Source organism: Lonchura striata, chromosome 36 (genome assembly GCF_050655825.1).
Source record: "Lonchura striata isolate lonStrDom1 chromosome 36, ASM5065582v1, whole genome shotgun sequence".
NCBI classification, from domain to species: domain Eukaryota; kingdom Metazoa; phylum Chordata; class Aves; order Passeriformes; family Estrildidae; genus Lonchura; species Lonchura striata.
The window spans coordinates 7,590,202-7,616,058 of record NC_140738.1 but is presented as its reverse complement, the minus strand read 5'-3'; the positions used below and the strand labels follow the sequence as shown (position 1 = coordinate 7,616,058).

Genomic DNA, 25,857 nt, shown 5'->3' with positions numbered 1-25,857 from the left:
AGGAAACACGATTGCACAGCCGTAATGGATATTCAGCTGATTATAATACGAAGCGGGCAGGTAATGATTATGTATTATGTGTCCTTAGAAACAGCTTGGATATGTAAAACCTTTCCTGTATAAATAGAAAGCAGGAGTCTGCAACTCCTTGCACATGTATTTGGAAATGATTCCATGTGTGTCCAGCACTGCAATAAAATACCCTTCTTTCCAGCTTTAATTAGTTGAGGAGCCGTCTGTCCATGCTTCAGTGCATCAGTGGATTCACACACAGGAGAGGCCCTTCTGCTGCCCTGAGTGCGGGAAGGGCTTCAAGCACAGCTCCAGCCTCGTCACCCACAGGCACATCCACACCGGGGAGAGGCCCGGTGAGTGTCCTGTGTGTGGGGAGAGATTCTCCAGAAGCTCTCGCTTGACCCAACACCGAAGGAGGCACCATTAAGGGAAGCCCTGCGAGCACCCCCAGTCCCAGTGTCACCCCCTTTCCTGCCCACAGAGCTCCTGAGCCAGCGGCGGCCGCAGCCGCTCCCCGTGGCCTTGCACAGGACCCCCTGTGATGGGGCAGGGAGGATTCGGGAGGATTTGGGGAGGATTTGGGAGGATTCGGGGAGGATTTGGGAGGATTGGGGAGGATTTGGGAGGATTCGGGGAGGATTGGGGAGGATTCGGGGAGGATTTGGGAGGATTTGGGAGGATTCGGGGAGGATTTGGGAGGATTTGGGGAGGATTTGGGGAGGATTTGGGGAGGATTTGGGAGGATTTGGGAGGATTTGGGGAGGATTTGGGAGGATTTGGGAGGATTGGGGAGGATTTGGGAGGATTTGGGAGGATTTGGGAGGATTTGGGGAGGATTTGGGAGGATTTGGGCCGTGGCGGGGCGGGTCCGGCCGGGACCGCTGGTCGCTGCGGGTCTGCCCAGCAACTGGTGAGTCATCAGCCGCGCTGTCTCTGATTGGCTGAGGGAAGGCGGGAGTAGGAAAAGGATCGGGAGAGATCCCGCCCCGAGCACCAGCACTGGCAAAACAGTCCCAGCCCGGGCACAGGGAGGGAATTTATTACCATCCGAATCACAGCAGGAGAAGGGAAAGAAATCTCTCCAACACCTTCCCCCCACCCAACAGGGATCACCCAGACCAGGGGTTATCAATGATGGAGAGTCGGGGGCATCTGAGTTGGGATCAGAAGCCAATTTTATTGAGTGTACCAGGTGTTTATATAGAGTTTCACTTGTATGGTGCTTATATAGGGCTCTGTTTTTGGTAACAATTTCCCATTGGTTACACTTCTTTATGACATCACATCATCTGGTAACATTATTTTATCACTATGTCTCACAATATGTTTCTTGGTCACTTCTTGCCCAGGGAGAATTTCTCTGTGTCTGTCTCTCCCATGGTTTCTGCTCAATCAGGCAGAAGAAGAAGAAGATATCAGGCCCCTTTATCAGTTCCACTGTACTTTCTGGTTTGTTCCCCATACCTCCCCCTATCTGTTCAAACAAAAATACATTCTTAAGTGATTTTTCTATTCATTTTTTCACACAATATAAAATACAAGGAATAAGCATAACAATACATAATATAATCCTAATACATATAAGCCTATTTTAACTAAATTTCTTATCCATCCACCAAGTCTCCAATCCCCCAGAAGCTGATCTAGGCCTGTAAGCCCTGATACCACTGGGTAATCATAACCATTTTCCCAAGGGCATAAGTCTGTTAGAGGTTAAACAGGTGCTGATGTGGTGGCAAGGTCCTGTTCACAAGGGTTCTCCTCCAATGTTGATGTTCAAGGTGAATCTTCAAGTGATGCAGTCAAAGAATCTCAAAACGCCTTCACATTGTTTGCTGGAATCCACTTGGAACCATTCTCTGTGGACATGCAAGCAAAACCTCTACCCCAGCCTGGTCAGAGAGAAAGCCAGGTAAACTTTCCTAGGAATTGTTCTGGGGAGTTTTGAGAAGGCTGAGAGAAAGAATTGAAGCAATCTTGCAGCTGGTGTTTTGAACAGTTGTTTTCTTATAAGATGTTTAATAAAGGCTGTTTCCTTAATTAGCCAATCATGTGAGGTGTGTTGATTAAAGGACCAGTCAGGTCTACCGGTGTTGGAGCAGTGTATAAAAAGAAATGGGTTCCTAATAAAATTAGTATTAGTCTCCTGGAGAGAGTTAGATTTTATGTGTCACCTGACTCTTGTTCCTGACTCAGTGGTGACACCAGGTGACATCAGGTGACCTAAGGATAAAGCCCCAATATCTTACCAGATCCTGGATCCTTCACTAAGGCAAGGGATTTTTCCTTTTGTTGCAATTGTGAATTACAATTAAAATGTCAAACAATCAGGGGTTGGGGTCCATCAAAGATCATTTCAAGAAGTTGAACACGTAAAAGGCTTTCTGCAGTCTCTCTGAAGGGTTGTCCTCTCTGGCCCCCCTTTCTATTGTACCAGGAGACGCTTGAGGGAGCCATGTTCAGTGACAAACTGGCCTTTTGAGGAATGAGGAATACCTGTTTTGTGCATAATTCCCCAAAGGCAAAAAAGGTAGCAACTCAGCAGGAAGTATAAGCTGGGCCATTGCCTTTACTTCAGGTGGTATACCCAGAGTTACAAAAGCAGCAGTGAAGTTCTAGAGACATCTTTAGCCGTTTTCCCTGAACGGGCTGATGCAATGTCTTGGTTTGAAAAGACAGGAGTCTGTGTAGGAAGGGAAGACCCTCCTGTGAAATGGAAAATGTAAACCCCCCTCCCTCCGAATTACCACAATTTCAAAATTAAAAGGCTCTCAAGCAAAGATATGGGAATGGGAATAACAGTTCTTTACTAGGAAAAAAATTAAATTAAAAAAATGCAGTTAGTACAAACAAAACTAGTGATGGAGTCAGAAACCTGACACCCTGAGGAGTCAGGGTGTTGGTAATAGTCCAGTTAAATGGTGGCTGCTCCTCCTGGAGTGGCTGATGAAATGCTGCTGAAGCGGTGATCTCTAGAAGGGTGGAGTTTTCTCTGAAGGTCTGGTAGTAGTTGGGCCTGGTCTTCCTCTGGGAATCCAGCAGAGAAGAAGCTGCTCCTCGGGGAATCCAGCAAAGTGGCTGCCAGTGTCTCAAAAATGCTGATTTTATGCAGGTAGGAATGCTTGGCTCCTCCCTCTGGGTGGAGCATCTCACCATGGGATGATGTAACTTTACTGGTCATGCAGTGAGTCAATTCAATGGTCCATGAACAGAAGATATCTCCCCGGAGGGAGACATTGTTCTTGGAAGAGATAAGAAAACTGCCCAACCTCCAACAGATGGCAATAGAATACATGCTGATCTTACAAGCCAGGACACCCCACATCCCCATTGTCCCCATTGTCCCCAGTGTCCCCCTACTGTCCCGATGTCCCCAATGTCCCCGATGTCTCTGATGTCCCCAATGTCCACCCGTTATCCCTGATGTCCCCCCAAATATCCCCACATCCCTGATGTCCCCCTTTTGTCCCTTATACTCCTGCATTTCCCCATGTCCTCAGTGTCCACCCATTATCCCCGATGTCTCTGATGTCCCCAGTGTCCCCTCCCCATTGGCCCAAATATCTCAATGTCTCCAATGTCCCCACATTGTCCCCATGTCCCCCAATGTCTCCTATGCCCCCGCACTGTCCCCATGCCCCCAGTGTCTCTCTGTTGTCCCCACATCCCTGATGTCCCCCCACATCCCCATTGTCCCCGATGTCCCCAGTGTCCCCAGTGTCCCCCCACATCCCTGATGTCCCCACATCCCAAATGTTCCCCCGTTGTCCCCTATGTCCCCACACCACTGACGCCCTGTCCCACCCCTCAGTGTCCCTGTTAGTGTCCACGCGGACGCCGCAGACGTGGGCGCTGCTGGGGGCGCCGGGGTGGCTGCACTGCGCCTTCGCGCCCCCGGCCGAGCCCTTCACGCTGCAGTGGCTGCGGCACTGCCTCGGCGCCACGTGGCGCCTGCTGGCCTTCGACTCGGCCGCCGCCCGCCGCACCGAGGCCGTGCCGGGGGTGCTGCTGTTCCTGGGGGCCACGGGAGCCCCCCCGGCACCGTGCAGGTGAGGGGAGGGGAGGGGCTGCGGAGCCCTGTGGGGACAGCAGGGGGCGCCACCCAGCAGGGGGTGTCGGGTCCTCCTGGCCGCCAGGGGGCGCTGCTGGGAGTGGGTGGCCTCAGTCCTCCTGGCCACTGGGACGCGCCAATGGACAGCCTTGGTCCTCCCGGCCACCAGGGGGCGCTGCAGGCATGGAACTGCTTTGCTCCTCCCAGCCGCTAGGGGGCGCCACTGGCAGTGGGTGGTTTTGGTCCTCCCGGCCACCAGGGGGCCCCAGTGGCACGTGACAGCCTCGATCCTCCTGGCCGCTAGGGGGCGCTGTGGGCATTGGTTTTTTGGAAGGTTTTGGGAGCATTTTTTGGGGTTTTTTGGGAGGTCCTGGGGGGGTTCGGTGGGTGATTTTTGGGGGTTTTGGGGGCATTTTTTGGGTTTTTTTTGGGGAGTTTTGTGGGTGATTTCTGGGGACTTTTTTTGTGTGTTTCTGGGAGGGTTTAGCAGGTGATTTTTGTGGGTTTTGGGAGCATTTTGGGGTTTTTTTTTTGGGGGGGTTCTGGGGGTTTTTGGGCACAGAACGGCCACGATCCTCCCAGCCGCCGGGGGACGCCACTGAGGCCGAACGTTTCCTCGGTCCTCCCAGCCTCCGGGGGGCGCCAGGGAGGTGTCGCTGCAGCTGCCGCCGCTCTCGGTGTCAGACGACGGCGCCTTCGTCTGCTCCGTGAGCGCGCCCCAGGGCAGGTGCAGCAGGTGCTGCGGCTGCGCCTGATTGGTCAGTGCCGGGAATGGGCGGGGCCGGGGCTCCCAGTATGTCCCAGTCCCTCCCAGTCCCTCCCAGTATCCCCAGCTCACTGTCCCGTGTCCCAGCCCCTCCCCGGGTGTCCCTGCTGCCATCCCGGCCGTCCCCGGGGCTCCTGGCCGAGCTGCACTGCGACGCCGTCGGCTTCTTCCCGCTGGACGTGGAGATCCGCTGGGAGCACCGCGCCCACGGACACACCCGGCCACGCTTGGGGGACACTGAGGGGGACACCGAGCGAGACACCTTGGTGACCACCCTGGGGCCCGGCTGGGACGTGCCACACCGGGTCACTGTGGTGGTGGCGGGTGAGGGACACATGGGGACATCAGGGATGGGGTTTGAGGACACCTTGGGACATCAGGGATGGAGTTTGGGAAACCCGGGGACATCAGGGCCAGGGTTTGGCCACAGCTGGGGACATCAGGAACGGAGTTTGGGACACTTGAGAACATCAGGGATGGGGTTGGGGACACCTGGGGACATCAGGGATGGGGTGTGGATGGTCTGGGGACACCAGGACTGGAGCTGGGGACACCTGGGACGGGGTTTGGGACATTGAGGATAGAGTTGGGGACACCAGGACGGAGTTGGGGACATCAAGAGTGGGGTTGGGGACAGCTGGGGACATCGGGAATGGGGTTTGGAGGGTCTTGGGACAGCAGAGATGCCTGGGGACACTGGGGACAGGGTTGGGGACATCAGGAATGGGGTTGGGGACAGTTGGGATACGGCTGGGGACAGCTGGGACGGGGTTGGGGACACCGGGGATGGGGTTTGGGACACTGGGGACAGGACTGGGATCTCCTAAGGGACATCAGGAGCAGAGCTGGGGACATCGGGGGGTGGCCGGTGCCACCAGGATGGGCTCGGTGCCACCCAGGGGTGCCGGTGCCACCCAGGGGTGTCGGTGACGTGTCCCCAATGTCCCCACAGGTGCCACCATGCCCAGCGTGGAGGACAAGGTGGGGATGGGCCTGGTGGACATTTGGGGGCATCTGGGGAGGTTTGGGGACATCTGGGGACATCTGGGGAGGTTTGGAGACATTTGGGAACATTTGGGGACATTGGGGACACCAGTGGGGTTGGTGACACTTGGGGAGTTTGTTCCAGTTTGGATTTTAAGGTTCTTTTTTAAAGCATTGATTAAAAAACCCAAAGCACGAATTTAAAGTCATTAGAGAACCAATTACCCAGCTCCAATTGTTCACTGATTTTTTTTAAAAAGCAATTTTTAAAAAGTTCCGTTTCCCATTTTATCGATTTTTCATCAAATCTTCGCTTTTGTCACGGGAGAGGGGCAAAAAAAGGATAAAAAAATGGGGGGAAAAAGGAAAAAAAAGGAGATTTCCTTTCCCATTGTTCCTTCATCTCCACACATCCTAATCAATAGCAGAGAGTTAGCAATGATCAATAGTAGGGAGTTATCAATAATCAATAGTGAGTTATCAATAATCAATAGCAGATTATCAATAATCAATAGCAGTGAGTTATAAAAAATCAATAGCAGATTATCCATAATCAATAGCAGTGAGTTGTCAATAATCAATAGCAGATTATCAATAATCAATAGCAGGGAGTTATCAGTGATCAATAGCAGGGAGTTATCAATTATCAATAGCAGGGAGTTATCAATAATAGCAGATTATCAATAATAGCAGTGAGTTATCAATAATCAATAGCAGATTATCAATAATCAATAGCAGTGAGTTATCAATAATCAATAGCAGGGTGTTATCAATAATCAATAGCAGGGAGTTATCAATAATCAATAGCAGTGCATCATTCAATCGGCATTTTTCACAATATTACAAAGAAATCAATCCAATATTATTTATTGATTATTGATTATTGATAATTAATTATTAATTATTAACCATTACAAATAAATTTGTCCGATATCAACTATTGATTATTAATTAATCAATATTGCAGAGAAATAAATTCAGTAGTAATTACTAATTCTTTATTATTACCAGCATTGCAAAGAAATAGACCCAATATCAACTATTGATTATTAATTAATCAACACTAAAAATAAGTTGATCTATTATTAATTATTAAGGATTAATTAATCAATATTACAGATAAGTCTATCCAATATTAATTATTAATTACTGATTATTAAGAATCAATATTACACATAAATTAATCCTATGTTATTAGTTATTTATTATTAATCAATATTACAAGGAAATCGATCCAATATTATTATTATTAATATTACAAAGTAACAAATCCAATAATGTTAATCAATGTTAAAAATAAAATAATCCAATATAAATTATAAATTATTAATCAATATCACAAAGGAATCAATCTATGTTATTAGATATTAGTAATTATTATTAATCACTCGATATTACAGAAACTTTTATCCACTCTTCATTATTATTTATTATTAATCAATGCTACAAAGGAATCAATCCAATGTCAATTATTTATTATTAATTAATCAATATCACAAATTAATAGTTCCAGTATTAGTTATTAATTATTGATTATTGAGCAATGCCACAGGAATCGATCCAGCATTAGTTACTGATTATTGATTATTGATCAGTATCACACAGGAATCGATCCAAAGCTCGTTCCCGTGTAACGTTTCCCGCTCGCTGCGAGCTCTGAAAGTGCTGATCGCGGGTCTGTAAAATCACAAACTAATCACTAATTACACAAGTTAATTAATAATAAACTAATTATTACACAAGTTAGTTAGTAATAAATAACTAAACAAGTTAATTAGTAATGAAATAATAATTATAATAGTGATAAAATCGGAGCAATAAAAACGTGGACAATGAGGGTCAGGACACCACAAGATGATAAAAAATGAAGAATTTTGGACACCCAGGAGTTCTTGGGCACTGTGAAAACACTGATCAGTTGTTCTTGAAATGTTAAAAGTTTATTAATAATAAAATAGTTATTAAAAATATAAAATAAAAAATTAAAATAATAAAAATAATAAAATTAAAATGCAAAATAAAATCAGAGTTATCAAAATCTGGACAATGACATTTAGGCCACCACAAGGTGATAAAAAGAAAATCATTTTGGATGCCCGGATGTTTTTGGGCACCGTGAAAAATGCCAGTTCTGGTTCTTTAAAATATTTTAAAAATTACTGATTCAAACAAGTTAATTAGTAATAGAATAGTTATAAAAATAGCAATAAATAGGAGTAATAAAAATTTGGACAATGAGGGTCAAAGCACCACGAGATGATAAAAAATGAAGAATTTTGGACATCCAGGAGCTTTTGGGCACTGTGAAAACACTGATCAGTTGTTTCTGAAATTTTAAAAGTTTCTTAGTAATAAAACAATTATTAAGACATATAAAAATAAAAATAAAATAATAAGAAATAAAATAAAATAAAATTTAAAAATAAAATCAGAGTAATAAGATGTAGATAGCGAGGGTCAGGCACCATGAGACAATAAAAAATTAAGAATTTCAGACATCCAGGAGTTTTTGGGCACTGTGGAAAATAACAATCAGTTGTTTTTTAAATTTTAAAAGTTTATTAGTAATAAAATAGTGAGTAAAAAAAAAAAGTAAATAAAATCAGAGTAATAAAAATGTGGACAATGAGGATGAGAACACCACAAGATTATAAAAAATGAATTTTGGACATCCAGGAGTTCTTGGGCACTGTGAAAAGCACCACTCGCTGGTTTTTGAAATTTAAAAATTTACAAATTCAAAAAGTTAATTAGTAACAAAATAGTTATAAAAATAGCAATGAAATCGGAGCAATAAGAATCTGGACAATGAGGGTCAGGACGATGACAAGACAATAAAAAGTGAAGAATTTTGGACATCTGGATGTTTTTGGGCACTGTGGAAAACACCAGTCAGTTGGTTTTTAAAATTGTAAAGGTTTATTAGTAATAAAACAGTTAGTAAAAAACCAGCAATTAAATCAGAGCAATAACAATGTGGACAATGAGGTCAGGACAGTGACAAGACAATAAAAAGCGAGGGATTACGGACGTCCGGATGGTTTGGGCACTGAGCTGCCAAAACCACGCCTTGAACAAGGAATAACCCAAAAGCAGCAGCCTGTTGCATATTCATCGATCTCATGCATGATGCATCAATCCTGTCCAGCCACAGAGCCCGGAGCAGTGGCAGCCTCTGCTCAATCCCGCGGCGCCCGCAGGGCTGAGCGGGGCACGGAGAGTGAATTTCCTTTAATCAGGGAGCGCTTGTGGCAGCACATTGCTCTGCCTCCCAGCATTTTCCACAGAGGAGCACAGAGGGAAACGAAAGAGAAATCAATTTCTGTTTCTGCTCCTTGTTTTAGCATGTGGAACGTGTTTGGAGAATTGTTTAACAATTTGTTACCCAAATTGTTGTGGGGTGGTTGCTGGGTTGGGTTCTGGTGAGGATCGTTTGAGCCTGGGGCCAATCCAACCCACCTGGGGCTGGAATCTCAGAGAGGGTCACGAGTTGTGAGGAGTTACATTTGGGAGTTAGAAAAAGCAGTTTCTAGTTTTAGTATCTCCTTTAAATAGTATATTAATAGAAAAAGTGGGTTTGTAGTTTTAGTGTCTCCTTTAAATGGTATATTAATAGAAAAAGCAGGTTAGTAGTTCTAGTGTCTCCTTTAAACAGTGTATGAATAGAAAAAGCAGGTTTGTAGTTTTAGTATCTCCTTTAAACAGTATATTAATAGAAAAAGCAGGTTTGTAGTTTTAGTGTCTCCTTTAAATAGAATATTAATAGAAAAAGCAGGTTTGTAGTTTTAGTGTCTCCTTTAAACAGTATATTAATAGAAAAAGCAGGTTTGTAGTTTTAGTATCTCCTTTAAACAGTATATTAATGTATATTAGTATAGTTCTAATAAAGAAATCATTCATCCTTCTGAGCTGGAGTCAGGCATCGTCATTTCTTCCCCCCGGCCCGCCTGCATTTACAATAAGCTGTAAATTCTTTTTCTCTGGAAGATTTCGGTGTCCTGCGGCTGCTGTCCCGGTGCAAGTACCTCATTCCTTTCTTCCCACGCACAGAGTTTCTATTTTAACCACAAAAGCTCTATTTTAACCACAAATCTACATTTACCCTACCATTAAAATGTTAATACAGCACTACTAATCAATGTAACATAATGCAAATCCTATTCAATTTAATACTTGCAAAAGCCAACCATAAAATATGCATTTTCCACAGAGGACATCCCGAGGCTGCTGCAGGGACAGCGATGTCACCGCTGTGACGTCGTCGGGGACGGTGACATCATCAGGGACATCGCTGCTGTCACTTCTCCCCCCTCCCCAAACCACACTGGATTTGAGATGAATTCGGGGAATTTTCTGGGAATTTTCATTGCAATTGTCCCAAATGCTGATGGGAATTCCTGGGGTGACGTCACTGGGGACACTTGGGGACATTCTGAGGACGCTCTGGGGACACTGATGGGGGTGGCGGTGGGTCAGGGGCTGAATGAGCCCCTCGGTGCCTTGCAGCAGAGCCGGGTTATAAATGACAATAGAATAATCAGCTTTTGAAATTCTGTATTGCCTTCTGCACGTTGTTATTGATCACGAGGATTTTGCTGTGGTACTTGATATTGATATTGATTACTGATAATTCCTTGCAGCTGCTCGCTGGTACAACAAAATCGATCCATTTATGTGTGCACCATATAACAAATTTACTGCTAGAGTAATAAACAGCTATTGTCTCATAGGCCTTAATATAGTAAAAATAGATAAAAATTAAATAGATCAATAATAAATATTAAAATAGAGACTATGCAATGTTAAAATGCTTTTGTGTGACTGACTCAGGTGTAAAACAATTCAGTTGTTTCCCACATCTGTGGACCAGCCTCACCAGGTGATACCAGTGACACAAAGCTCAGAAGAATTTAGGAATTTATCAGGGGGTCTGAAACAACGGGGTGGAACCATGAGAAGAAATCAAAAATATCGACTTAATCTACAGAATGTCCTGCAGACAAGTCAGAGGTGAGACCCAAACACGAGTTCCTGGGACACCCAAACCTCCCGGGAGTGTTTGAATAATGTCAAAACTCAGGAGTGTGTTCCTGGCCCTGCAGTGGAACCGGATCCGGAGAACGAAGGGTTAAGTTGAGGGCGAGTTCCTTGGCTGAGCCCAAAACCCTTTTTTATCCCTGATTAAACTTTGTTTAGTAATCCCTTAGTGAACTTTGTTTTTCACACCCCGCTGGGATTTGGGGGGCCGGGGGGGTCCTTGGACAGCCCCCGCTGCTGAGCACTGACCCCCCCTCACCGAGCACCGGGACCCCCCAAAAACCGCACCCGCACCCCTTCAGTGCCCCCGACCCCCCCGAGCACCGGGCCCGGACCCCCCTTTGTGCCCCCCACCCATCACGGGGGTTCCGCCCCCTCCCCTTTGACCCCCAGAGCCGCGGGACCCCCGGGAACAGCGCCGGGAACGGGGGGGCCCAGGGATGTGAGAATTGGACTCGTAAAGGATTCCCAAATCCTGGCAGAAAGCTCACACTGCCTTGGACTTGTCCATGCAAACTCTGAGATTTTATTGTGCCAGCGAGCAGCTGCAAGGAATTATCAATAATCATTATCAGTATGAGCACCTGAGCAAAATGCTGGGGGTCAATAGGAACCTGCAAAAGGCAACAGAGAAATGCCAAACCCAACAGAAAAAGCAGGAAAATGCAAAAGGCAGCAGGGGAATGCAAAAGCCTTCTGAGTGCTCTCAGAATGGCCCCAGGTGCAGCTGGTAACGTCATCCCAGAAACTCCCATCAGCATGTGGGACAATGCCCATGAAAATTCCCAGAAAATTCTCCGAATTGGTCTCAAATCCCGCGCGAGGAGGGGACTGGCGACGCCAGCGCTGTCCACCAGGATGTCACTGTCCCTGATGGCATCAGAGCGGTGCCATCGCTGCAGCAGCCTGGGGAGATCCTCCACGGCTTTTTGGCACCGCTGGGCCAGGGCGTGCCTGCTGGGGCCACCGGGGCCGCCGGAGCCACCACAGGGACTCAAGAGGAGGTCGTGGATGTCCCCAAGTGTCCCCAGCAGGTGATCCTTGCCCAGGCAGGCACTGGCATCCCACAGCTGCTCAAACTCGGCCACTTTGGCCACCAAGGCCTCAGGGACATCGGGGGACGCCTTCTTTGTCCCCTCCAGGATGGCCTCGATGTCCCCGGGTCGGCGCTGCAGCTCCTCGGGGAACCACCTGCCTCCTTCACACTCTTCCACCAAGCGCTCCAGCGGCCCCAGGGCCACCTGTGCCCAATGTCCCCTTCTGGTGGCCACCATGGCTTGGCTGCTGGCCACCACGGCCTCTCCCACAGCCTTGTTGGTGGCCGCAGCCACCTGGGCCTTGTGCATGGCCCTGCCAAGGCCCTCTTTTCCCTACCCAGGGCCACCTTCAGCTGCTGGGCTGTGGCCACCAGGCTGCTCCCAGCTGTCCTCCTGCGGGTGGCCACGTTCTGCAGGTCCCCGGCCCGGATGGCAGCGATGGCCGCGTCCCAGCGGGCGTCGTGGAGCTCGGTGGCATCCCAGGCCAGCAGGGCCCGGCTGTCCTCGAGCCTGACCACCAACTCCTGCCAGGCCCAGGCCGCAGCTCTCACATCGGCCCAGGTGGCCCCTGGGGTGGCCCCAAGCATGGCCAGGGCCTGGCCCAGGGAGGGGACACCACGGTGGCCCAGGGAGGTGACACCGCCCTGCTCCAGGGTCTCACGGAGACTCCAGGTGAAGTTCCTCAGGTTCCCGTGCAGGGACTCTGGGGACATGAGCTGCTGCTCGTCCCTCTGTAACCTGGTCACGGTGGCTGCCACCTCACCCAGGGTGGCCACCATATTCACCAGTGACTCCAGCTGATACGGGGACACCTGGGGAGGGGACAGGGGAGGTGTCACAGACCTGGTGGCACTTGTGGCCTCCTGCGGTGGCCCCTGTGCCCTCCCAGGGTCCCCTTTGTCCCCTTCCTGGAGGGCTCTGCTGTCCCCTCTGTCCCTTTGTCACCCCCTCATCCCCTCTGTCACACCCCTCCCCCCCCCCCCCACTGTCCCCTCTTCTTGCCCAGGGAGACTTAAACTGTGTCTGTGTCTCCCACAGTTTCTGCTCAGTCAGGCCTCAGATATCGGGCCCCTTGATCAGCTCCATTGCTTTACTCTCTGTTTTATTCCCCATACCGGGGTACCAGGGCTCTGCCCAACGGGGGTCACTGGGGATCATCCAGCCCGGATCTTCCCATGGGGGATGGAGCTGCAGCAGCACACCAAGCTCTTCCTGCACTCTCTTCCCTCACTCCAAGCTCTCCCCTCACTCTCTTCCCTCACTCCAAGCTCTTCCCTCACGTGGGGCACTCACAGGGCTTCTCTTAGTGGTGCCTCCGTTGGTGCCGGCTCAAGTGAAAGCTCCTGGAGAATTTCTTCCCACACTTCCCACACTCGTAGGGCCTCTCCCCGGTGTGGATGCGCCGGTGCACGGTGAGATTGGAGTTTTGCTTGAAGCCCTTCCCGCAGTCGGGGCAGCGGTAGGGCCTCTCCTCTGTGTGAATCCGCTCATGGAGGAGGAGATTGGAGCTGGTATGAAACCTCTTCCCACACTGGGGACACTCGTAGGGCCTCTCCCCAGTGTGGATGCGCTGGTGTGTTCTCAGGTCTGAGCTCCACCCATAGCTCTTCCCACATTCCAAGCACTCATAGGGCCGTTCCCCAGTGTGGATCACCTGGTGCACCATCAGGCCAGACCTGTCTTTGAAGCCCTTCCCACACTTCCCACATTCGTAGGGCCTCTCCCCGGTGTGGATGCGCCGGTGCACGGTGAGGCTGGAGTTGTCCTTGAAGCCCTTCCCGCAGTCGGGGCAGCGGTAGGGCCTCTCCTCTGTGTGAATCCGCTCATGTCTGAGGAGATGGGAGCTGGTCCGAAACCCCTTCCCACACTCCCCACACTCGTAGGGCCTCTCCCCAGTGTGGATCCTCTGGTGATTAATCAGGTCGTAGCTCCGGCTGAAACCCTTCCCACATTCCAAGCACTTGTGGGGCTTCTCCCTGCCACGAGGCTTCTCCACCAGCTCCGAGCTCCGCCTGGATCTCCGCCCGCCTTCCTGGCTCAGGGGGGCTCTTTCCTCCCCGCAGCTCCCTGGGCTGGGTTTGCAGCTCCTCCTCCTGCAGCATCTCCGGGGCTTTTCCTCCTCCTCCATCCAGCCACAGCCAGGGAATGAAAAATCCTGCTTTGACCGAAAAACAAAAGGAGAGCTCCTTAGACTGGAGGTGCCTCCTTGCCCAAGTTCATCTCAGGAAATCATAGGGAATCTTGTGTCTGTAAGAACCTCTGAAACACCAAGATTCAGCCCAAAAATCCCACAAACTTCAAGACACAGGACAAAAACTCCCCAAACATCACAAGTCAGCAAAAACCTCCTCCAAAATATAAAGATTCAGCTGCCACATAAAACCAAAGCACCAACATTTAGCCCAAGAAAGCTCAGAAACACCAAGATTTACCCCCTGAAAATCTTGGATCCCCCTCCACAGTCACCTGCTGCATGTGGGGAGAGCAGCGCTCCTGGGCCTGGAAGGAGGCTGCAGATACAGGGAGGGGTGGAACCTTCTGCTGCTTCCTCTATCTGCTCCTCCTCCTCCTCCTCTTGTGTCTCTGCTCTTACTCACAATCCTCTTCCTCCTGCCATTCCTCCTTCGCCTGCACAATCCCACCCTCTCCTGCCACCTGCATCCTTTGAGCATTCTGTTCCTCAAGCCTGCTTCTCCTTCCCTTCTCCTCCTGCCCCCAGGCCTAGCACCCACTGCCGGCTCCCTCTTCCCCCCACACCCACAGCATCCCAGCGCAGGGGCAGGGATGGAGCTGGGGCAGGTCGGGCTGGGGCAGCGCTGGGCTCTCGGCCGCTCCCGCCCGCACTCGGTCCCCACTGCAGCCGCTCCCGCCAGGACAGCGCGGGGGGGCCCGGCCTTGGCGCTGCCCCACTCCCACCTCCCCAAATTCCCCTCGCGGGGCCATGGGGCCGAGGGGGGGCGCAGGTGGGTCCAGGTGGGGAACGCGGGGAGCTGCGAGTCTGCCTGGCAACTGGTGAGTCATCAGCGCCGCGGGCTCTGATTGGCTGAGCTCTGCCCGAGCCCTGGGGCTGCAGCACAGAGGGGACACCCTGCTCCAGGGGGGATGTCCCACAAACGGGGGACCCCATGGAAGGAATAACAGGAAAGTGTCTTTACAAACAGATGCTCTAAAGCTGCTCAGAGATAGGGCCAGGGACCTGTACATAAGGAAGTGACAGCAGACACAATCTGTCTCAGAAAATGTTATTAACTGATGACACAGACTGCTCCTCAGCCAAGGTCCTGCTCAGAAGTTCCAGAAGAAAAACAAAGACTTAACAGAGCCATGAATATCATTTGCTATATAAAACCAGGGAGCATATTATGGGAGTATGTAGTAGGTGGATTGGGAAGTCTGTACCTCTCAAGTACTTCAGTCAATGCGGAAAGGGAGAGGAAGATGTGGCCAGGAAAATTAGGATGAAAAGGAGGCTGTGTCCTCCAACACTGTCCGGGGCGGCGGGCAGGGAGTGCAGCTGAAGGTGCCTCACCCACTTTGGGTGATCGGCTCCCTTGGCTGGCGGCGGCACCGGGGATTGATTGGGGACCCAGGAGTGACCAGGAGACAGACGAGTGACACATCAGGGGGTCTGTGAAGAGTCAGCAGGGAGAGAGCACTGAAAATCTCATCAGTGAGTGCCCGGGGATCCTCGGGGAGTGAACATGGCAGGGCACCCATGGAGGGGAGAAAAGGGAAAGCCAGGGAGGGTCCTGGCCAAAGGGATGATGATCCCAAAATGTCTCTGAAGGGTTCCTTTCGAGAATGCTGAGGTAGTTTGCACATTCCCCCACAGGTAATTAAGGGCATGGACACCCAGGGAGGAAATAAGGGAAATTGAGAAGGCATTTGGAAAACAAGGGAATGGAGGGTGTTGGTGTGCTGGGAAGGGATCAGGTGAAGGGGAGTGTGCAGCAATATCATTACAGCAAGAGGCAGCAGGAGGAATCTATGTGGTAATAAAAAGGATGACGGAAAAGAGGAGAAGGAGAAAAATACTCAGGATTGGGATGATTTTCAGCAGGGTCTTATTCTCGAAATTTGCCAGCTGATCCAGATCCTTTCCATCCCCGGTTTCCAGGAGAGGAAAAGCAGGAGGTCAGGATTCCAGGGGTTTTTCTCTGGGTTGAATGACCCAGAGTGGGTGTGGGCAATCTCAGAAGTAACGCTACCCATGAACAAAAAGGAGCTGTGACAATGCTGAGCAATAGAAGAGAATTACACAACCTGGATTGAAGATTCTCTGTTCCAGCCAGAAAACTGTAGGACTTTTTAACCCCAGACAGCCTCCATGCTGTGGTATGGGCAGGAGAAAGAGAGCAAAACTTGAGAAAATGAACAACCAAAAATATTGATGCCTCAACTGTGGCTCTTCCAGACTCAGAAAAGTGTTGGGAAGGATGGATAAATTTAATTATTCATAATACAGCCAGGCTGAAAACAATCCTCCCTACTGGCTGGACAATACCGTTACCTACAGATAAATCCAAAAGTCAAATAGACTGTTCCATCTCACCCCCCAAAATGTATGGTTCACCCCGCACCTGTAACCCTCCCCTAAAACATCAAGTGCCTGTAACCCCGTTGGCCCAAGTCTTGTTCCAGCCCACCTTGAAGCCCCTGATAAGGGTCTCTGAGGGGCCAGACGCTCTCTTGGATCTTCCCCCTCTCAGGACCTCCACCCTGTCCTAGAGCATCCTCTTCTCTCTCCCCTCCCCCATCCCCTCAAGCTTGCCAGGTGCTGCATCTGGCAGCTCCAAGCAAGACCTTTCTCCATCCCTAATAAACCTCATATCCTAAGAGCAGCCTTCAGAGATCTCTCGTCTCCATTCACCTAAACCGTCCTGGAGCACAGCACTCCCTACAGAAAAGAAATTGGAATTCTAGGTGAATGTTAAAGGGGGCCATGCCAAAGGAATTCTTGGGCCAAAATGTTTCACCCAGTGGCCACAGTGGCCTCATTGGCTGCAGAATTGTGCAGCCACAGCTTCCACGGGAACCTAGGCCCAAAACCTGATGACAACAGGATCTCCAACTGTTCCAGTCTGCCATCAAGTTCAAGCTTTGATAACCAAAAGAGCCTCGCAATGGATGAGCAGTGCTCGGTTATTACAGTGTGAAACTTGTTCAGTGGCACAGGAGGATTCAGAACTGAGCACAGGGGAAGGGTTTAACCCAGCCTCCTGTTTGAACAGCCCACAGAGGGGCTGGGAAGAAACCCAGCACTGCATTCAAGTGACACAGCTCCAGACCCAGCCTGGGGGAGATTCAGGAGACATTGCCTGGCCTCAGGCAGAAAATGTCTTTGTGGATGGCTCTTCAAGGGCAGCAGAAGGGAAAAGAGTTCCAAGACATGCTGTTATTGAGGAAAGGGAATCAGACAAAGCGCAGGTTACCCCCATGGTCAGCTCAACCGGCACAGCTGTGTGTGCTTGTAAGAGCCTGGCACTGAAATGCCCTGAGCAGGAAGGCTTCAATATCTTCTGGTGACACCATCTCACCTAAAAGGGGGGCAAAAGCAATTCTGATTGCTCAGCAAACACTGGATCACTTAATAAGGTATTTCCAAAAGAAATAATTCCAATAAAAGGCATTGTGGAAGAAACAGACTCAGAGAGCAGAACTCATTTCACAGGAAAGATCCTCCAGGGGGTTATGGCAGCTTTAGGAATACAATGGGACCTCCATAATCCCTGGCACCCCCAGAGCTCAGGATGGGTACAAAGACTGAATGGGGAATTGAAATAAACACCTTTGGAAGCTGGGGATAGAAACCAAGATGCCATGGGCACGGCTTTTGCCATTGGCTTGGGCAAGAAGAAGAGCCAGAGCCAGGGCAGATATTCAATTATTTCCCCTTGCAATTGATCTCAGGAATCCTTACCTAGGAATTCTCCACCTAGTGCAGGGTGGAGATAAGGGATGCACATTTAAAGCAGTCTGTGGCCAGAATCCTGTCTCTGGTGCAATCTCTCCCACAGGAAGCTGGGCTGGCACAGAGCCTGCCTTGGCACTTTGCTGTTGCCAACATCCAAGCAGGACATGGGCTCTGCCTAAGGAGTGCAAAGCAGCACCACTGGTGGCCAAGTGGCGTGGCCCATGCCAAGGGGCCCGAGGCCAGAAACAGCCGCCAGCACAGCTGAACACGGGGGGACCCCTCAGCCTGGGCTCCAGGTCTCTGCAGCCCCGGAGATTTGCACTTCCCGCCTGCAGCAGGAGGATGGGAGGCCCCCCTGAGCCTGCACTGAAGGCAGCGCAGCAGCAGCCAGGGCTCCACAGCGGGGCAAGGCCCTGGGCCTGCCCACACCTCCTCTGCTGAAATCCTCGGCCTGGCCACCCTCCCTGGGCAGCTCCAGCCACCGGGGCCAGCCCTTGCTGCCACTGCTGCAGCTTCAGTGCTCGCTGGGCCTGCACTGCCACAGCTGCTGGGGACACACCAGGACAATTCCACTCTGGCTCTCACTCACACTCTCACACTGCCCTGCCTGCCAGTGCATCCATGGAAAATAGACCAGCTCATAGACTTGAACATTGTTAACCTTTGATTTCTCTACTCAGGCTTGCTTTGCCTTGGCCTTGGGGAAAGAAATGTTAAAGGTTTTGTTAAGGGATGTTACACCACTCAGTGGAGATGAGTTTAACATCTCAACACACAGGGAAGGCCCAAAAGAGACTCACAAAGACAACGACCAGCAGCAAAACATCAACCCCAGCAGCAAACAGCGACCAACACCTACCCCAGACACTGCCCCCGGCAGGGCTGCAGACACCTGGTCTGCAAAAGGCTGAGAAGGAAATCCAGCACTTCCCACCTCATTAACAGCACAAGCAAAGAAATCCGGGTCCAACAGGAAACCAAATACTAAAAACTGCACAACTTGAAACAACAGAACATTAAACCAATCGATTTAGACTGGATCAGACTGGATCAGGTTTGGGAAAAATCGAGTAAAAGCCACGTGTCATGCAACGATTTTCTCTGCACACCTGGGCTATGTGGGGATAGAATGATATCTGTTGCACATCCTGGCTAGAATCAAGGAACACCTTGACTCTAACACTAAACATATTGGTGGTGTTTTTCTTTTTCATGCAGTATCAATGCAAAGTTTAGAGCATTAGAGTATATTTTGTATTACTCCCACATCTATATTGCCGGTTATGTTCGGGTCAGAGATGTGAGAATGAGTTTTTATTCTGAAGAGAAGAAGAAAAATGTGAATCGCCTTGGAATTTTCTCATGTATGTTTCTGCGTGGCTCTTAGAGGTACCAAAATTTTGGTCTGGGTTCTTCGATGTTCACCTCTTGGCTGTATTTTGCAAAACAAAATAAGAGATTTAAAAGTGACCCCTTAACTCATAAACAGGCAGCCCGGAGAGGAGCTTTAGAAATGCAAATTAACACTGCTGGGGCAAAGTGGGGACAATGTACCTGGCTCTTCTTGCCTGGGGCAGGAATTGGCTGATTCCCTCTGCCCCTCACCCCAAGCTCTGCCTGCTTGCACAGATGGAATCTGCACAGCTGAAGGCAGAGCCCATGCTGAGGATCTCTGACTCTGCAACAGAAATGGCTGAAGCTGCAAAGGGAAACAGCAAATGGAGAATGTTGTGAAAACTTCCTAAAATAAGGGGGGGATCATCCCTCTGCCCACTCCCACATCTGCTGCCACTGTCTGTGCTGTACAGGGTGTATCAGAGCACTGGGGTTTCTGCTAGAACAAGTTCAGAAAAATCAGCTGGAATTCAAATATTGATGATGTAATTCAAAAAAAGCAGTCAATTGATGCAGCCCCGGCTGGAGAGAGCACCCAAAAATGGGGAAAAGTTGCATGGCTACCAGAACAAATCCTACAACACCATGGACCAGCCCCTGGGAATGCAAACCAATTCATATCATCAGACGGAGAACCCATTTATCATTTCAATGGCATCATTAAATTACAAGCTGTCCTCGGAATAAGAACCAACCAGACAGCTCCAGCTCCTGACCTTCCTGCCGACCAAGCCACTGAAATGAGAAACACAACATTCCACCGGGGGATGGGATCAGATTATCTGTGAGCAGAAAAAGGAGGAGTTACTGGAAAATTAAATTACTCAAACTGCTGTTCGCAAAGAGATGACAAAGGAAAATTGCTGAAAAAGATAACAAAAGAAATAGGAGAGCAGTTTATGTATTGGTCCAAACATGGAAAGGATGGGAATGGGACACGGTTCCCCGGCTCCCCAGCAGACCAGGGGTCAAACGAATGCTGCTTCTCCTCTTCTGTGCTGCAGCAACTCTCATCTTTTTACCATGCTCCACACCTTGGCAGTGCAGCTCATCCAGCAGCTGAGCCAGGGCATGCAGGTGGCAGCCAGGCCTCCTGATCCACAAACGGCTACAAAAGGACAGGGAATGAGGGCACCGAGAATAATCCCAAAACCAAAGAGGACCCGGGAAGGACAAAACAGAGTCAAGGAGTGAATCTGCCTGGAGATAGGGCCGGGCACCTGTAGATAAGGGGAGAAACCATCAGTTCCAATAAATGTTCCAAATTGACCCAGACAGCTGCTCGAAGTCCCGCCACATTCCTGAACTTCGAGGAGAAGAACAAAGACTTAACAGAGCCATGAATATCGGCTGTTATACAAAAGGAGGGTGCACATTAACGAGGACAGGCTCCAGGCGCATCGGGAAGTCGGAACCTTCCAAGGAACTCAGCCGGTGGGCAAAGGCAGAGGGAGATGCGGCCGGGAAAATGAGGATAAAAAGGAGGCTGCGGACTACAGCCACGGCAGAGAGCGCACGGCAAATGCCCCACGGCCTCTGCCCCTGCTCGGCAATAAAGTCACTTTGACAGGACTCCTCGCTCTCCGCCGGGCACACGAACCTCCGGCGACGGGAATTTCCCCGCCCGCTCCCGGCCGCGGGGCAGCCCCTCTGTCCTACCCACAGCAGCCGGGCCGAGCCAGCGCTGCTCCGGCAGCGGCTCCTGCCCGGCCCCGGCGGGAAGGAGACCGCGGGCAGCCGCTCCCGCGGCGCCCTCAGCCCGGGGCCGGCACGGGCCGGACACGGCACCGGCGAGCCGCCGGAGCCCCCTGCCGCCCCCTCCGCCCGCAGCCGGCCCCGAGCCCCCGCAGAGCCCAGCGCGGCTCCCACCTGCGCCGGGGCCGCCTCCGAGCTCCGCCGCCGCCGCCTCACCGCGCTCCGGCCGCTGCCGCCGCTGCCGGGCCCGCACAGCCGCTCGGCCAATGGCGGCGCTGCGCGGCCACGGCCGCCCTCAGCCCGCCGCCGGGGCCGCGCCGCGCCCCGCTCCACCAATCAGCGCGCCGCAACCGCGACTGACGGCACCAGCGGCCAATGGCAGCGAGCTCGGGGCGGGCTCTGCGCACGGCCCCGCCTCGCCCCGCGCTCTCGGCGCCCCCGGGCTGCGTGAGGGGAAAGCCGGAGATGAGGAACAGCCCCGGCACGGGCCCGGGCCGAGCCGGGATTGAGCTGCCCACACAAACAAACTTCTCCGCGCCTCCCGCCACGGCTTTCCCGGCCCTGCGCCTCCCGTGCCTCCGCCTCTGCGGGAAGCCCAGGAGCCTCACTTCTCCTGCCCCTCGTTAGCGCATCAGAGCTTCGCTTTGATTTCCCCCGAAAAGGGAAACCTGCCCGAAGCCCTGTGGGTGGGTGGGGCAGGGGAGAGATTTCTGGCGGAAAACTCCAAAGACTCGGAGCAGGAGAAGGAGAAGTCAGTGCAGAGCCTTAAATGCAGCTTTCCCCACGCCTCCCTGCTCCCAGCTGCACCTCCTCCCCCGGCAGGGCAGGAGACAGGGAATGGGGCCATGCTCAGCTCATCCCCCGGGGCTTCTCCCTCTGCTCAGGGACAGGAGTCGTTCCCTGCTGCACCCTGCGCTCTCTCCCGGCCGAGACTTCTCCAGGAACTTCTCGGAGTGGAGTCCATCCCCTGGGCACAGCCCCCTCCGAGTGCTGCAGCGTGGGTCACTGTGCCACGGGCTCAGTCCTGCCAGGACAGGCTGCTCCAGCGGGGCCCCTCTGCCCGCGGGCTCACAGCCTCCTCTCAGGCATCGCCGAGCTCCAGCCCGGCTCCTCCAGGGGCTGCAGGGGATCTCTGCATCCCCATGGACCTGCAGGGGATCTCTGCATCCCCATGGACCTGCAGGGGATCTCTGCATCCCCATGGACCTGCAGGGGATCTCTGCAGCCCCATGGACCTGCAGGGGATCTCTGCACCCCCATGGACCTGCAGGCGGATCTCTGCAGCCCCATTGTAATATATGTTATGGCATTATTCGTGATTTTGTAAAATATACATCAAGTCAGTTGTGCCTGTACAAAAAGATTCTTAAAGTTTTAAATGACCAGGGCTGCAGAAACCACAGTTGGCAGAGAAAGAAAGACCTAATTTACAAATGAAAAAAGATGCCTCTGTGCAGAGATGGGCCCTTTCCGGGGACAATCCAGGAGACACCCAACCTATAACCCCTGGTCTGCCGGGGAGCCTGGAAACCAGGCACACGGGCATCCCGCCCTGGCAGCTGCTGAGGAGGCTGCTGGGCTGTGCTTCAGCAGAGGAGATGGAATGTGGCTTACCACTCTGCCCTTCTCTAAAAACGGAAAATGGGTCAGGAGGTTTGGGCTCTGAGCACACAGCAGCCTGGCCCAGGCACAGGCCGTGGTGGGACAGGGGCACAGGAGCCTTCTGTGACTGACCGTGGCTCTCTGGTTTCTCTCTGCAGGCTGCCAGCTCCTCATGCCATGGAAACGGCCCCACTCAGCCTGCCAGTCTGGGAGGGCTGGAGGGCTGTGGGTACTCATTTGCTGTCAAAAATAAATTGTGGTTTTTTGTCATTGTCATCATCAGAACATTTCTTTCATCCTTTTCCAAGTTTTTGGCCCCTCCAGGGTAATATTTTTGTGTCCTTCCTCAGACAGCTGATGGCATTTGGATGGGGGGGTAAGCAATGTGAAAAGTTCAACAACAGCTCCAGTTGCCAACTGCAGCAGCCCCTTCAGGAGCCCTGAGCTACCAGCGAGGTCCACGTGTGCCTTGCAAAAGGGAGTGGTTTGCAGCGATGGGGTTGTTGCCCTGCTGCAAAAGCTGGGAGCAGATCAGAAGTGGCAAAATGCCATTTTGGCTCAACCCCCACCCAGGTTCTTTATCTTTTCCCTCTGCTCGGTGATAGGCAGACAGGGCTGGATCCAGCGAGGTTCAAGTTCTGGGTGCTCCCTGGCATCAAAGGGATCAACTAAACTCTTGTATGCAGTGACTGCAATAGGGCTACTGAAGGAAAAAAGGGAATGTCATGAGATGGGGAATCCTTCTTGTCTCCTCTGTCTCCCCAGGAGCCCCTTGGGAAGGGAAATACCCACTGGGTTTATCTGACTCCTTCCCAGCCAGCCCTTCCCTCGCTCCCGGGTCTCATTTGCTCCGCAGGATTCACCAGCTCGCTCAGCTCAGAGGAGCTCTCAGAGGAGAAAACGCTGCCTGGCGTGGGGCTGCCTGATCCCTGTCTCACCTTGATTCCATTTGCCCCCTCCCTGCCCCATCCAAGAGACCGAAGGATCCCCCACAGCCCCACGGTCCTGCAGCAGATCCCGGCACGTTCCCTGCTCCGCTCCTTGGTGCCCTGGGAGGCTCCAGAGCCCTCCCTGTGTGCGGGACAGCGGCTGCAGCACCGCTGCGCCCGCGGGCGAGCAGCGCCCAGGAGCAGCTGCGCCAGCTCCGAGCCTGAAGCGGAATCCTCAGCGCACACAAATGACAGCTGGCACTTCAGGGGCTGGCAGGAGAAGCTCAACCCATCTGCTCGCTGCCCTTCCCAGCCATGGCCACGCTGGTGCAATTGGAAGAGTCGCCCCTGCCCAGGAAGCTCTCAGGTCAAAGAGAGGAGCAAAAGCCACGGGTTTCAGAGGTGTTAGCTGCCACTGCCTCTGGTTTTCCTTCCAATTCCTAAGGGGTTTTGACTGGTTTTACCATTTCAACACTTTCTGTGAAGAATGCTTATTTTATGATTGGCTTTTCACAAATGTTACAATGGATATTACATGTGTAATGTTAGAAAGTTATGCTGTATTCATTCTCTTAAGTAGTGTGTTAAATAGAGTTTTAGGTAACAACCTAATATTAAAATAGAAACTCTGCGATGTAGGATTTTTTTACTTGCTCAAGCAAGAGATGAGATAATCAATGAACTCTTCACACAGGGATGGAGGTGACTTGGGGCACATAAAGAGTTACAACCTCCTTATCAGAAAAGACAAACATTCTTCCATCTTGTCTCCATCTTTATGGAAGCACCAGGATTAAGGGAAAGACAAAATCCAGAAAAGTTCCTAATTTGCAAGGAATTTATGCATCATGTATGAGATACATGAATAGGCAATAGGCTATTGCTTTTAAGGTTATTCCTTTGTTCACAAGGCATGCTTGTCCTGGCTTAAGTGTCCGAGAGCATCTGGACGTCTATAATTTTTTGCTTTTTATTGTCTTGTAATTGTCCTAACTCTAAATTTGATTACTCTAATTGTGTTACTATTTTTATAACCATTTTATTTTTATTAAACGTTTAAACTTTTAAAAACCAAGTGATTGGCGTTTTTCACAACATTCCAGGCTCCCGGGAACCCCCTTATCGGTCTGTCCGACCCCGCAGGCTGCAGAGGATCCCCCAGCTCCGGTGCCGCCCTTCTCCGCTCCCCAGCCCCGCCCCGCCGGTACCGGGCGATCCCCGGTGGCTCCGGGCTGACGATGCAGCGCCTGCCCCGGGCAGCCCAACCCCACCGCGGGAGGGTCCCACGCATCCCCGGCCCAGCGCCGGGGCTCTGCCGGCAGCCAGCACCGGGACCCCAAAATTCTGCTGTCCCGGGGCCACCGAGCGGGCACCCGGCCCTTGGCCCTGTCATAGATACATATTATAATATTGGCTTTTTGCAAATATTCCATTGGATTTTATATGTGTGGTGTTACAATAACTTTGTTATATAGTTTTTATTTCTGTTGTTCATTGATTACGCTCAGACATAGTAGTGCCATAGCTGATAGAAGCATGCTTGTGTTAAAATGCCTGCTTGGATGGGATAACATCCAGTGAGCACAGGATGAGGACACCTGTACAGATCTGCCAACCATCAGCACTCACCGTCTGAAGGCAGTGTGGGCCGGGGCCAAAACTGAAGATGATGATAAAAAAGGACCAAAACCACAACCAAGGAATACACATGCCCTAAAAAGGTGGAACCGAGGAGGAGCCATGCTGAACAGTTCTTGGAATATGTAAACTAGCTTGGGAAAAAGTTTACTATGCATAAGGGACTATGAATATGCAACAGGCTGGTGTAAGGGAAAAGGTATTCAAGGGGTATCTCCGGAGATAAGCGTGTGCTCTTGGCTCAGTGCCGAGATGCACCCGGCCCTAACAACCTTTGCTCTATGGCCCTTGTCTCCTCTTGTCCTGTATTAAACTTTTTAAATGTTCCCAGGGCAGTGAAGGTGTTTTTCCCAGCCCCGAGCAGAGAGCTCTGCCCGGCGGCTCCCGGGAAAGGCGGCGGCGCTCGGCAGCGGCCCCGGCCCGCCCGGCCCGCGGGAATTCCCCGCAGCGGGACAAAATCCTGCCCCGAAGGAGCGCTCGGAACGCCGCCTGCGGCTCCTCCGTGCCCCGCAGGTGCCGCAGCTGCCCCGCTGCGGCAGGCGCGGCTCTGGAGCAGGGAGGCTCTGCGGGACCCCCGGGCTGTGCCCCCTCCCGGGCCGTGCCCCGGGGCTGATGCTCGGCCCGGGCTCTCTCGCTGTCCCGGCTCCCGCAGGCTCCCGGCGGGAGCGGCACCGCCCGCCCGGCGCCGCAGGGCCGAGCCCTGCCCAGCAAAGGCTCCGTGTCCACGGCCGGGCCCTGCCGGGGCTGCGGCCGCTGCCCGGCCCGGCACAACCCGCAGCGCCCGGCGCGGCTCC

At 51.6% G+C, this 25,857-nt stretch overlaps 3 protein-coding genes across 3 annotated transcripts in view; 1 reads left to right on the top strand and 2 right to left on the bottom strand.

Annotated features, from left to right (window-relative positions):
* The window catches only part of LOC144248867 (uncharacterized), a 770,489-nt gene that overhangs the window by 99,238 nt on the left and 645,394 nt on the right, over positions 1–25,857 (top strand). The window contains exon 3 of the mRNA XM_085565446.1: positions 248–404. Coding sequence (XP_085421572.1) covers positions 248–404 — 157 coding nt within the window. The remainder of the gene's footprint in view (positions 1–247; positions 405–25,857) is intronic.
* On the bottom strand, positions 5,931–21,159 carry LOC146764093 (uncharacterized). The gene is made up of 3 exons (XM_085565619.1): positions 21,069–21,159; positions 13,184–14,045; positions 5,931–9,871 (listed from the first exon to the last, which is right to left on the bottom strand). Exon 2 carries the CDS (start codon positions 14,016–14,018, stop codon positions 13,194–13,196), a length of 825 nt encoding a protein of 274 aa, XP_085421745.1. The 5' UTR covers positions 14,019–14,045; positions 21,069–21,159; the 3' UTR covers positions 5,931–9,871; positions 13,184–13,193.
* LOC146764094 (uncharacterized) lies at positions 8,714–12,784 on the bottom strand. Its single transcript, XM_085565525.1, is given in 2 exon segments — positions 8,714–12,204; positions 12,207–12,784. Coding segments are annotated over 2 exon segments (1,659 nt in total). The 5' UTR covers positions 12,670–12,784; the 3' UTR covers positions 8,714–11,008.

Excerpts from the sequence above, each read along its gene's own strand:
- LOC146764093 (XM_085565619.1), bottom strand. The coding sequence starts at position 14,018 with ATGGAGGAGGAGGAAAAGCCCCGGAGATGCTGCAGGAGGAGGAGCTGC.